General features: G+C 50.8%; 4 protein-coding genes across 4 annotated transcripts, besides 1 other annotated feature; 3 read left to right on the top strand and 1 right to left on the bottom strand.

Moving 5' to 3' along the window:
- Window positions 1–12530: part of a sequence feature (contig 1.129 1..627835(1)) that runs on past both edges of the window.
- ANIA_07523 (uncharacterized protein) lies at window positions 2562–3939 on the top strand (the record flags this gene model as incomplete). Its single annotated transcript, XM_050612014.1, has 5 exons — window positions 2562–2711; window positions 2943–3133; window positions 3189–3311; window positions 3366–3446; window positions 3498–3939. 5 exons carry the CDS (start codon window positions 2562–2564, stop codon window positions 3937–3939), a joined length of 987 nt encoding a protein of 328 aa, XP_050467977.1.
- On the top strand, window positions 5857–7595 carry ANIA_07522 (protein CYP65T1; the record flags this gene model as incomplete). The annotated part of the gene is made up of 3 exons (XM_675699.1): window positions 5857–7023; window positions 7085–7368; window positions 7541–7595. The coding sequence occupies 3 exons, from the start codon at window positions 5857–5859 to the stop codon at window positions 7593–7595; spliced, it is 1506 nt and encodes a 501-aa protein (XP_680791.1).
- On the bottom strand, window positions 8591–10273 carry ANIA_07521 (carboxylesterase/lipase family protein; the record flags this gene model as incomplete). Its single annotated transcript, XM_675698.1, has 1 exon — window positions 8591–10273. One exon carries the CDS (start codon window positions 10271–10273, stop codon window positions 8591–8593), a length of 1683 nt encoding a protein of 560 aa, XP_680790.1.
- ANIA_07520 (uncharacterized protein) lies at window positions 10807–11822 on the top strand (the record flags this gene model as incomplete). The annotated part of the gene is made up of 2 exons (XM_675697.1): window positions 10807–10940; window positions 11243–11822. The coding sequence occupies 2 exons, from the start codon at window positions 10807–10809 to the stop codon at window positions 11820–11822; spliced, it is 714 nt and encodes a 237-aa protein (XP_680789.1).

Genomic DNA, 12530 nt, shown 5'->3' with positions numbered 1-12530 from the left:
TACCTCCATAGATCGAAGTAGGTCATGGGCCTTTGCTACCACACAGCCGACCTCGTTTGTTCTGCTCAAGCTCCCTAAGCCCCGCCAAGGGAGACATATAAACAAATCAGCGGATAATGACAGGCTAAGCCAAGAAGATAATTTGAATGATCGAGGTGCTCTACTTTTTCCTCTTTGTGTTTTCTCGACAGAGCATTGAGCCAGCTAGAGGCGCCTGGCTCTCTGGGCATGCCTCCTCATCCACTGCAGATCACCGCGAGCCATGCAGGCTCAAAATCCTGCATACCGGACAAGTTCTGGTCCAGGAGCCCTTGCCAAGAGGCTCAATGGTAGCATTTCTCTACAACTCCCTCTGTTCAAGCCAGAAGGCTCTGCCCTCAAAAATCTCGTCTTATAGATGTCCATCTCTTGGTTTTCACAGATCTCAACCTATAGATCTCCATCTCCTCTTCTCTTTATGCCAGCTCATTCCCAAGACTTGTCCTCACCCATCCCCCTGAAGGCTAGCTTGGTCTGAGTTTGGATCCTGTTGGCGCGCTGCATCATAGAATCAACAACCAAGAGCTGATGCTCTGTATTCGCACTCGCAGCAGACCGGAAGATTGGAACACCTTCTTACAAATAAAAATACTTAATTAAAATATAGTCTATCAACTAACTGGTAAATAATACTATGGTCTAGGGATTCCAGGGGGTTTTCAGAGCTCGATGAGCTGTGTACTCGTTTTTCAGGCCGGGGTAACTCCGGGCTTTCCTGAGTTAGCAGCCCCACTTAACCGGCTACACTGCACACTGAATACCCGATACTGTTGTGACCATCCTGGGCTTCACTCAGAGAGTTAGGTGATATAAATACATCGAACACGCATTCTAGTGACTCTATATTCTACTTGATCACCCTCTAGGACATTGTTCATGTTGGTGGTCTATTGACCACCATAATAGCACAAAAGTCGTGGTAGGGCCTGTTATTACTAGAGCGCCAAGCACGGCGTCTAGCCCTAAAAAAGGAAATGACTGGCCACAATCCAGGCTCAGGTCTCTTGGCACAAAGAGCTGTCTGAAAGGCTAGAACTGGTTATTCCCCTGAAGAAGTCTCTGGAACTGCACGCTAGTCTTCCAGCTATCCGGATGACACTTGTGGATGCTGGTGAGGATCAGAAATAGGTGGCGATCATGCCAACAATCATGTCAGTTGCTCTCGCGAGAGTCTGGCAAGAGCTTTGGTGAAGATTGCAAAAAGGCTTGTCTCTGTTCCTGGCACTCGCTGATGGTAGATGGATGTGAAAGTTAGGAACGACACGTGGCTGCTCTGCTCTGTACTTTGCTTTGTGCTCTGCTCTCCAAAGGCCCAAAGCAGCCAGTTCTGAGCAGCTTGGCCCTAACCCGCCGCCTTCCGGTTACGGCCTCCCTAGAATCATGATATCTTGATAGCTAGCCAGCCAATCAAAAGTACCGTTGTGCATTGCGCATTGGTTTTGGCGGTTTTGTTCCGGGAATTCTGGTACCCCCGGTGAACCCTATGTGAGAACATCAGTAGGTACGGGCTACCTCCCCTGGTCTACCCGACTACTGCTGCTGATTCCTCGTACAGAGATGAAAGAAAGTCTTGGCGGTCTTTGCCACAATAGGGGTTAGTGGATCCCGCACAAGTGCAAGTCACTCATACACTTCACACTATTGCAGTGTCTGTCTATTGTTGGAGGCACCCCCTCCATAATAGGTACAGTACGTCTTGTTGATAACGGCTATTCTACCCAATATACTATTTGCATTCAAAAGACTGGCCCAGCATCCCGTCAGACCACCATGGTTTGGGTTCCTGGGCGCGTGTCCAGACCACCGGGACCGGCAGGATCTGCCAAAGGCAATATATACGACATCTTGGCTTTCCACCGAATGCGAACAGAGTTTGATGGGGCGCCTTCGTCTCTGCATTCGGTGATTGCCAGTGAGGTTAATGATCCCCCAGCTTAATCCTGGTATATCGCGTCTGTCAGTCGCCTCATAAGATTGCATGCAAATTAATTGTACTTTGTTTATTTGTAATTTTTTTTATTATTATTTTGTTCTATGATAAACCTGCCGTCAAGCCGCTTTCTGGTTCTCTGCCCTCAAATTTGTCTGCAAGAAACAGATACCTACTGTGGATGTTGACATGAGTCGAACTCGCCACCCTCTAAACTCTGTACAAGAAAATCCGCACATATTAGCGCATCCAAATTTGCACACGACCTCATGTGATATGCTGTCCGAGCGAATACGGCAGTTCAGGTTTTTACTTATCGGTTGAGCGGTTATTTCGAGCCTCATGGAAAAGCAAAGCCCACATAACATGCTTCGAAGTGGAGCAATGATTTGGCCGGTATTATGGCTGTTGTCGCCATGTCTCCAAGAAAAGCCAAGATGGTCAACTCAGTCTACTCTTAAGATACCAATCTCCCCAGATATTGACCTGATCTCTGGCCTTCCTGCATCGCTCACCCCTAGTCACGTAAATCGTGCTTGTTGCTTGGTCATTAGCACGGTCCTCGATCGAGTTTCCACACCGTATCAAACCCATGGCCATCTCCGCAGATGATGCGCCGAAGCTGGCGGGAAGTGTGATCGCCTTGACTTCCCTTGCCCTGATCACCTATTCCTTGCGGGTATATTGTCGAGTCAGCAGGAGACTGTGGGCGGCGGAAGATTGGATCATGACAGCAGCAGTGGTATGTTGGTACCCAGAACACCTTGACCAGAAGTCTAGGGAGCTAACCGGTCCAGGCTCCTTTCTGCGTACTTATGGTAGGCTGTCTTGGAGGCGCTTTTAATGGCGTCGGCATTCGCGCCTGGCGATTGCAGCAACCTGAAAATGTGAAATACCAGGTTCAGGGCCAGAAGGTATTGTTACGGGCCATTATACATGATAGTTCACCTTCGGCTAATGACGGAGGTTCCAGTTTTTCCTGATATTCGAGGTCGGCTATTGTGCCGCCATTATTCCAATCAAGCTCAGCATCAGCTGGATGCTGATCCGAATCGCTGAAGGGCGAAAGCTCTATATATACATTCAGTATATCATTATCGCTCTCTTTACGATTATGAACGTCATAGCTTTGATCTTTATTCTAACTGACTGTATTCCAGTTGAGTGGGTTTCTCATGTTGGTGCAGAAGATAGAAACGCGAAGCTAACAAATGCAAAGGGCTGCCTGGGACAAGAGTCTTCTAAAAAATGGTGGACGCTGCCAACCTCCTCAAGTTTTGGCAGATGTTTACTATGCTTGCACAGCTGTCAACATTACTACAGACTGGGTGACTGCCCTAATGTCAGTACCAACCAATTCTTGTCTCTGTCCTGTCACGACTTAACCTTCAAATAGGCCAATCCCCCTGCTCTGGAACGTCCAGCTCGGCCGTAACAGCAAGCTGTCCGTCATGGGTCTGATGAGCCTTGGTATCTTGTGCGTACTCTCAGCTGCAGATTCATGATTTCCGACGACTAACTGAAACAGAGCCTCACTTTCAGCATGCGTCCGGCTCAACTACACAGTCAACCTCACCAATCAAGACGAGTTCCTATACGCCGTAGCCAATGTGGTGATCTGGGGATTTGCCGAAAATGCCATCGGCATGACGGTTGGCAATATTGCAACTCTGCGCCCCTTGTTTCGCACACTCTTTGAGAGCACCGGCAGATCCGGCTACAGCAGCCGTCCCTCGCGACTCGAGTCTGGGTTCGAGTTGAGCCAGCAGGGAAAGGGCACCGCGGCATATACATATACAACCACCCTCACCGAGGTCAAGGGGGCGCAGGCTCAGAGCGGCAGAGAGAGTAAAGACCAGGACAGTCAATTGAGCGACAGTGATAGCCAGAAGATGATTCTGGAGGGAAACAAAACGGGTCAGGGTAACAATATTATGGTCAGCCGGCAGGTCAATGTGTCATATGAGTGAGGTGGGGAATGCCTGGGGCGCAGCGACTTGCCGTCTACCTTGTATTCAACAAATAATCGTTCTTTTGACTTCCAAATTATGCTGGATTGCACCCTGTATGGCAGAAGGGCAGTATCACATGGCTTACTAGGGAGCATATTCTTCCAATGATAAGCACTTTATCACTAGTCTTCTCCATTCGGTGGATTGCTTTATAAAATATACAGTGATATATAGTTATCTATTGCATATATTCTATATTTAACAATTTGGTTGTCCGGTGACTGTCAGGTGTGAGAAAGGGAGGGGACATGTCTAGTGCTGCAACGTACTTCAAGCACCTATCACGGCAGCCTTCTTGTTTTCCACTGTTTGCCAGTTACGGGCAGAATACAAACTGTATTAATGTTGCTATGGTGGGCTCAGCCGGTTCTTTTCTGATGATATCTGAGAAGAAGACGTTTATGGACTATAGTGTGCTGATGGCATCCGATAAAGGAGACGAGATCTCGAGCTACGAGAGCGTCGTGAGAAGGTGCGCATGCCTGGGGCCTCGATCCGGTGCTGCACTACAGGTGGAAAATCATAGATCAGGTCCAGCAATGCTCCTCGTCCAGAGTCGTATGACCTCCGTGAAGCCGGTGGCACCATCCCGAGTTAGGGCAACGGATGCAGGCCGGACCTCTGGCGCGATAGCGTCCATTGACTTTCCGTGAGACGACATAGTGTACGATACTGCTATCGAGCCTTTGTCGAGAAGGTTGGGTGGATTGATCTTCTCTGCATCATATCGGATTTCTTGTCCTCCCCCCCCCCTGACAGATCAGATTCGCCCCAAGACCCACGGCACCTGCACTGCAAGCTTATTGAGTCCGTCTTGGAGGGGCTGCGTGGCTGATGCTGCGATTGCTGCACGAAAGAGCAGAAGAACCCGGATGTAATTCTCGGCATGGCCACATCCAGCGGCGTCAGCCGCTCAATATGGGCCATTATCCCCCTTGTTCTGGAAGAATTCAGCACGACATCTCCTTGAAGATATAAAGGTAGAACCCATCTCGGGTCCGCGGGCCCGGACGGCCGAGATTAGAGGACCACGGAGAAATACTGCTAAACAGGGTGTAGCACGGAGACCCACCAGGTCTGTGACTCGTAGGCTTACTAGGTTTCCTGCAAGCATGGTGATAGTACAAGGCTAGAAGAGTAGGCGTTTAAATGTCGTTATGGTGCTCATGTGCCGGCACACTTGGGAGAGCTATCTTTCACTACTGATCAATAAAAAATTTGCAAGGTGCCTATTTCGTTCTAAGCATAGGAAAAGGTAAAAAGGACACTTGTCACTGTCTAAGAATACTTCCTTTGCTGAACTGAGCAGTATCATGGAAGACGATGTGGCAATATTCCACCATTCCACACTGGAAAGCCATTATCTAGCAACGCTCTCCCTGAAGTATTATCATTAAAACCATGCATACTATGTATATAAGTAGTGATTTCAAGCCTAGATTTTTGAGTAGTCAGCACGGGTCTTTTAAGGAGGAAAACGCTCTAAAATTCCCCGCATATCCATGATCGACACCGCTACGTATGCCGTTAACCGATGCTAGACTGGATGAAGAGCATAAACTCCACAGATCATTCTCATAACCGGCTTGTGCCGGGCAGTTGATTGCATAAACGCGGTTATACTTGATTTCTTGGCATATCTTGCAGCTTCTGGTTGTCATTGCTTTCGGCAATCCGGTCCCTGTATGGAGTAAATCAACCAACATGGTTCCCCGCATGGATATTCCATCAACGAGAGCGCTTTGCCCACATCCATCCAGAATTGATCTATATATAGAATGCGCCTGGCCGCGTGTTGTATATTAATACCAGTGCATCTGTCTCCAACCGTCCAACTGTGCCTCTTCAGGTATACACCACGATAACTGCACCGCAATGCCCCTGACTCTGTCACTCATCCTCTGGCCTTTAGTGGGCTTCTGTCTCTACGTTGCCATCATTACAACATGGTATACCCTCTTCAGTCCTCTCCGTGTCATCCCAGGCCCAAAGTCATGGACCTTCTTCCCCATTTTACGGCACATCTCCGCCATCCTCGGCCGCTTTGACACCGATATGCGCCGCTTCCACGCCCAATACGGCCCGGTCGTACGCTTTGGTCCGAGAGAAGTCTCGTTTATAACTGCTGACGCCTGGAAAACCATCTATGGTCATGGACACACCCAGCTGCCGAAATATATGCACTCTGCTGCAGACCCGCAGTCCATCATCTCTACAAACGACACTGACCACTCACGCTACCGCAGGGCTCTATCGCATGCATTCTCGGCCAGAGGACTGCAGGAGCAGGAGCCCCTGATCCAGAGCTATGTCGATAAGCTGATTGTACGTCTGAAAGGCGTTGCGGAATCGGGTCGTCCGGAAGACATGGTCAAGTGGTTTAATCTCACCACTTTTGATATCATCGGTGACTTGGCCTTTGGAGAGCCATTTGGTGGTCTCGATAGCGCAGAGTATCACCACTGGGTATCGACGATTTTCCAATCTATCAAGGTGAATCCGTTTATACTACTCAAAGACAATTACCCTATGCTCGGCTGGCTCCTGCTTCGCGCCTTTGTACCAGAGACCCTCAGGCAGGCGAAAAAGAGACAAATCGAGCACTCGCGGGTTACTGTGCAGAAGAGGCTCTCCTCAGATATCCACACCCGGCCTGACTTTATGGACTCGATGCTCCGCAGTCGCCACTATACTTACAACCAGAACGACTGGAAAAAGGCCCCAGACGCGTTGACTGACTCCGAGATCGTGTCGAATTCGAATATTCTGATCATAGCCGGCAGCGAAACGACCGCGACGCTGCTGTCGGGAGTGACGTACTGGATCCTTCGGAACCCAAGAGTGCTGAGCAGAGTCGTGTGCGAAGTCCGCTCTGTCATGAAGAGCGAAGCCGACATCACCGTCCAGAAAGTCTCGACCGAGCTGCCGTACCTGCTCGCTTGCTTTGACGAGGCGTTCAGACTGTACCCGCCCGTCCCGACTGGCCTGCAGCGGAGGACATTAGCTCCTACATTTATTTCTGGATATGAGATGCCCCCAGGAGTAAACCTCACCTTCCAACTACCTCTGAAAACCATGGCCGGGTACTGATTGACATATGCAGACCATTGTTTCCGTCCACCAATCCGGCGCGTACAGATCCGAAAGCAACTTCCATCTCCCCAACAACTTCATCCCCGAGAGGTGGCTCCCAGACGCAAAGACCAACCCGTCCTCCCAATTCTACCATGATAACCGGGCGGTCGTGCAGCCATTTTCCGTCGGCCCGCGGAACTGCATTGGGCGGAACCTTGCCTTTGCGGAGATGCGTGTGATTCTTGCCCGGGTGCTCTGGAACTTCGACCTTGAGCTATGTAAGGAAAGCGAGAACTGGAGTGATCAGAAGTCGTATGTCCTTTGGGAGAAGGGAGCTTTGATGTGTAGGCTGAAGGCAAGAGAGGGCATTTGACTAGACATGTGACTATGGCGACAACTCTGACTACCACTTACTTGCCTCCTGGCCTAGGGCGAGTGGCTCAGGCGCGATGAAATTTCTTTTCCATTTATAAGGCCGCTTCAGAAAGCTATGGGCGCAGCCGGACCTGGCCACCGAGGAAGCCATCCGTCTGCATTGAGCGCTAGGCACCACGAAGAAATAATGGATTCTACTTTACTCGTGAACAAGTTTCGTCTACTGAGTTCAGGTAGGAGGGCTTGGTTTACCCTACGAACGGTTTTAGAGCTGCAGCCATATAAATTCTGACTCTGCCTGATCTGCTTTTCTCTCTTCCCACGAAATACCAACCTTGAGTTACTAGATGCTGGCATTCCTTGGCCGTACAAGGCCCTGCAACTGGCCCTTCTGCTCATCCGTGGAAATGAGTACCTATGCACCCCTTCAACAAGTCTAGGTTAAATGCTTCACCGAAGCGACGTACAATTCGTAAATTTGGTCAAATCCTATAGCAGTCACATAGCCTCCGACTGGGATCGAAATGCAAGGAGCAGTAGAGTCTACCCTCTGAAGTGGTTCAGATGATAGTAGCCGTGTTGGTCAAGTCATACTTAGATATGATGAAGAGGCAGAGCCTGGAATTGCGCATTCCATATGCACCAGCAGGAAATACCTTGAGAGGACAAGGTTCCTCGTTCGATGATGATTCCGATATTTTGCGTCCTGTGACTGGCGTGGCGCGCGGAAGAATACTCTACGGCCTATGCAGAAGCATCGAGGCTAATCTGTTTACCAGATGCCTACGATCATCTGGTTGCTTTGGACTTCGTCAATTATTGGACGCGTGCGTTGTTGGCTATTCCGTCTGTGATTAATCTTTGAAATATCCTTGTGTCCCTGACTTCTCCATGTCTCCGACTTCCAGTTTTTGGTGTCAGACTCCTCGCAGCTATTCTATGACCTTGCAGCACATTTTTTTTTTTTTTAGGTCTCATTAGGAACCAACATGAACTGTTCTATGTCTACTATCGGCGTGCTGGTCCTAAACTACGCCTGCTCAAACGTACTCAAGCAGAGATCAACGCCAACAATCAACTTCTATCGTACAGCGGCTGCATATTTCTCTGTATCTCTTACTTGAGACACGTAATCCTCTGATAGCTCAACTTCTGCACTCTAGTATGGCACCTGCCTTGAAAAGTACTCTGTAATCAACTCCACCTGCTCGTGCTTGGCCAACGGAACCTCCCCAAAGCCATCACCCACATGGAACACCGTCTCATTCTTCCCACTGCCCACAGGAGCCCAATACGTCAGGTTTTTCCATGGATAAGTTCCACCGAGGTTGGGATCTCCCGTCTTGACAAAGTTAACCCAGTAACTGGACATGATCTCCGCGACATGGTAATCATACCACGTCCACTCGTGATCGTCTGCGTTCGCATACAGCGTGTCCATGGTGTAGAAAACTTCAGATTCATGGTACGCACCCTGGGTCTGGCTAGGTGGGGCGTGGTCCCAGTAGTATGTGTAGAACGGGCTAGATGCAGACTTGGCCCAGTCCTTCGCGAACAGCCAGGACGAGACAAGCGACGTATCTCTTGCCGCAGCGTTCCAGGACCGGCTCGCTTGCGTCTCGTTGTTGCCGGGGTAAAGAGCGAAATACCGGGATGAGAGGTTGCCGTACTTGAGACTGGCGTACTCGTGGTACTCCTTAGCCGTGTAGTCTGTCGACGTCGCAGCACCGCTCTCGTCTTTGTTGTTGCCGGTGATAAAGGGGACGTCATTAGCCGGCCCATTGCGCAGGCTATCGATGTACTTCTCAGGGAGGACGTAGCCGTCTAGCACGGGCTTGTATTTGAGCGGGTACATGCAGGAGAGCGCAGTCACCCACCAGATATCGGCATCTGTGACACGGTCACCCGAGCCGACCATGATCTCCTCGGTGGAGAGCTTGCGCAGGTCCGCGATTGAGCTGGCATTGTGCGAGGCTGTGTAGTTGAGACCATTCTGTATAGCTTTCGGCATGGTGACGTACGAATCTGCGAGCCCGGCAAGAAGGGTGTCGTAGGGGTATCGCACGCCACTCTCGGCAATAGCTCCATGGAAGAGACCCTTGAAGAGCCCGCTGTTGACGGCGTGGTAGACCTGCGCGGAGCCGAAGGACTGTCCGACTATCGTGACGCTCGTAGAGTCGCCGCCGAAGTTCTCGATGTTGCGCTGCACCCACTTCAGCAGCTCGAGGAAGTCGAGGATTCCGTAGTTGCCTGACGAGCTGTGGCCATTTTCTTTCTCCGACTCGGCATTCAATTCGGGGTGCGCCAGGTACCCAAAGACATCGTCACGGCGGTTGAATGTCACAGCGACAACGCCTTTCCGCGCCACGCCACCGCCATAGTAAACAGCGCTGTTGCTCGGCTCGTCACTGCCCTGATTGTAGATCATGACGGGCAGTCTGTCAGACGAGGAATTCGCGCCCGTCCAGATGTTCACAGTGAGACAGTCCTCGCTGTAGTCCGTTGCGTAAGAGGTCGGGCAGCCAGGGCCCCAGGTATCCGCGACGAGGGTCTCATTCCAGGGCTCGCGCGGTTGAGGCGGTTTCCAGCGGTTCTCGTACGCAGTGTCGGCGGCAAAGGGGATGGAGAGAAAGGCTGCAACGTTGCTGCCGTCAGCGGAACTCCCCCAATTTTTCTCCAGGGTCGACTTGTTGAAGTATTTGAAGCCCTTGACAGGGCCGTACTCGGTCTGGATTACTTTATCGTAAAGCTGAGCGTAAGCTGGGAGGGGGATGAATGAGGCGGACAAGGCGAGTGCAAGCCTGGACCAGGTCGAGGTTGAGGTAGGCCTGGAGGTAGCCATTCTGGATGAGGATAATTCTAATGCACTGCAATCTGTAGAGCTTGGGACAAAGGAAGCCTGGACTGTTTGAGTGTTTATATAGTCCTCGGGCGTCGCATACGGCCTGATTAGGTGAGTGCCGCACAGCCGTGTACACGTAACACGGCCGTGGACCGTCTATTGCTTGTTCCAGTTTGCAGCGTCATCTGTCTCTCCTGAATGCTCTGCGCGATACCCAAATCACGTCGGTGCCTGCAGATCTTCTCGGGGCTTGGGGCTGTCTACGTAACGGTTAGGGCTAAGTCCGACCTCAGTCTCCACACCCCTTCGGTGTTAACAGTACTCCATCTGAAGCCAGCAGCCGACTGGACCAAGTCCCCTCAGATGGAACCGCAGCATCCGAGATGGAACAACCAGGCCATATCAAGGCAATCTAGGCTGTCTCATCTCGGTCAGGTAGACCTGGAGTCATATTCGACACGGAAACTCGTCTGGGACGTTCCTCCCTCACTCACGTCCAAAGCGTAATCAAGACCATCCAAACTGATACCACCATGAAACTCCCAGTTCTCTATATTCCTCTCCTCCTATCGCCACCCGTTGTCTCGATAGTCGCCTACGAGAGCACGCTTACACCACCGCTGCAAAACGCAAATCACATCTTCAACGCGATCCACGCTTCAATGCGGTAGTTCGGGTCCTCCATCCACCACAACGGCATGTCCTTCTCTTTCTCGCCTCAGTGCGAAAGTTACAAAGCTATACCATGGAGACGCATCTGCAGACCCTCTGAAGGAAATAGGCTGGATGGCGTTTGTGAGCCAGAACGTGCAATGGTCTTTGCACGGCCTTCCCGCAAACAGAGAGACAAGGTGACGATAATAGATATGGAAGATGAAACCGCGCAGGAGCACTTATTAGCTGATGATGATGATAATAAAGAGAAGCATCCCTCTGGTGTGTCCGGGTACCTGCACACCTATGCTACAGCCAAAGACCTGCGATTACTCTACGTCGACGGCACCTCGGCTGGAACATCGGCCATTGGACACTCGACAGTCAAGACCGCATTTTGTTTAACGACACTATCACCGGGGGCATCAGTAGCGAGGATCAGCGCGCAAGAGCTGTCTGTCAGCTTGCGAAGGATGAATGGGAGGACCGTCTTGACGGAGTCATTCGTATGGCGGCCGGCTTCGAGATTATCCTGTGTGAGCCGGAAGTGAATCTGGTGTCAGTGCGGGTCATGCCCGTGCCTTCTAAGACGAAGGACGGGGAGCAGAAGCAGATGCGGGACCGCGAGCATCTACAGATCGGGTCAGGAGGGAACGGAGGGAAAGCAGGTAAAGCAGGAAAAGCAGGAAAAGCAGGAAAAGCTGCTCCCTTCCAGACTCGTGCCAGCTTCATCCTGCGCTTCATCCCCTGTGATCAAAACAGCGTGGAAGCAGCCTATAGAAGATTAGATGTAGAACAGGAGAGATTTATGTCTTTAGCCCTCTGGCTGTGGCAACAGCGTACAAATTCAAATTTTCTGCGGCTGTGGTTGCGTGCCTGGAACCGAGCACCCTGATAGTCTTTAGGCACACCGCGGAATCAATTACAGAAGAGCAGGAGCTGTCAAGCAAAGCTGGTGCTGAATAGGCAAACTGTCGTGCCATAGTCTGCAAGCCTAAACAGAAAAGGCTCATGTAATACCAAGCTTTGTGCTATTCCCAAGGCGCTAATAGGCGCATAATTACACCAACATTTTCTGACTGCCAGGAACAGAGTAGTAAGTGCCCTTGCAAGTTATTCCAAGCGTAGTTTGAAACGCCTGCAGGAGGTTATAAGCGCTGGAAATCTCTCCTTCCAGCAGCCTTCATGGAAGCAATTCATTCTACCATATCTGAGGCGAATGAATGTTAGCACACGCTGGCTGGTTTTTCCCCTCAGGCGGCTGTAGGCATAGTAAACTTGTTCCTCCTCTGTAGGGTAGCAGGCGGCGTCAATTGCAAACTTTGTACGCAGGTTCATCTGGAAAGGAGGATAATCCTTAGGGTCTTCTCCAGTGAAGGGTTCAACATCTGGGTGACGAGGACGGGGATAGCTTCGTTCGTAGGGGGTGGGTGTTCCGGATGTAACTGTAGGGGCAACTGGCGGATGGTTTCTGAGTTGCGAGTTCCGTACAGCCTGTAGTTCTACCCGTAAGCTGTTATTCTCTTCTTGGAGCTGTTGTTTCTGGGTTCTTATCTCCGTACGGAGCTCCTGGAGCTGCTGCAGCAACAATGTGACACTATCT

This window comes from Aspergillus nidulans, chromosome IV (assembly GCF_000011425.1).
Source record: "Aspergillus nidulans FGSC A4 chromosome IV".
In the NCBI taxonomy this organism is placed as follows: domain Eukaryota; kingdom Fungi; phylum Ascomycota; class Eurotiomycetes; order Eurotiales; family Aspergillaceae; genus Aspergillus; species Aspergillus nidulans.
The sequence above is the reverse complement of the archived record's forward strand: the minus strand, read 5'-3'. Positions and strand labels throughout refer to the sequence as shown.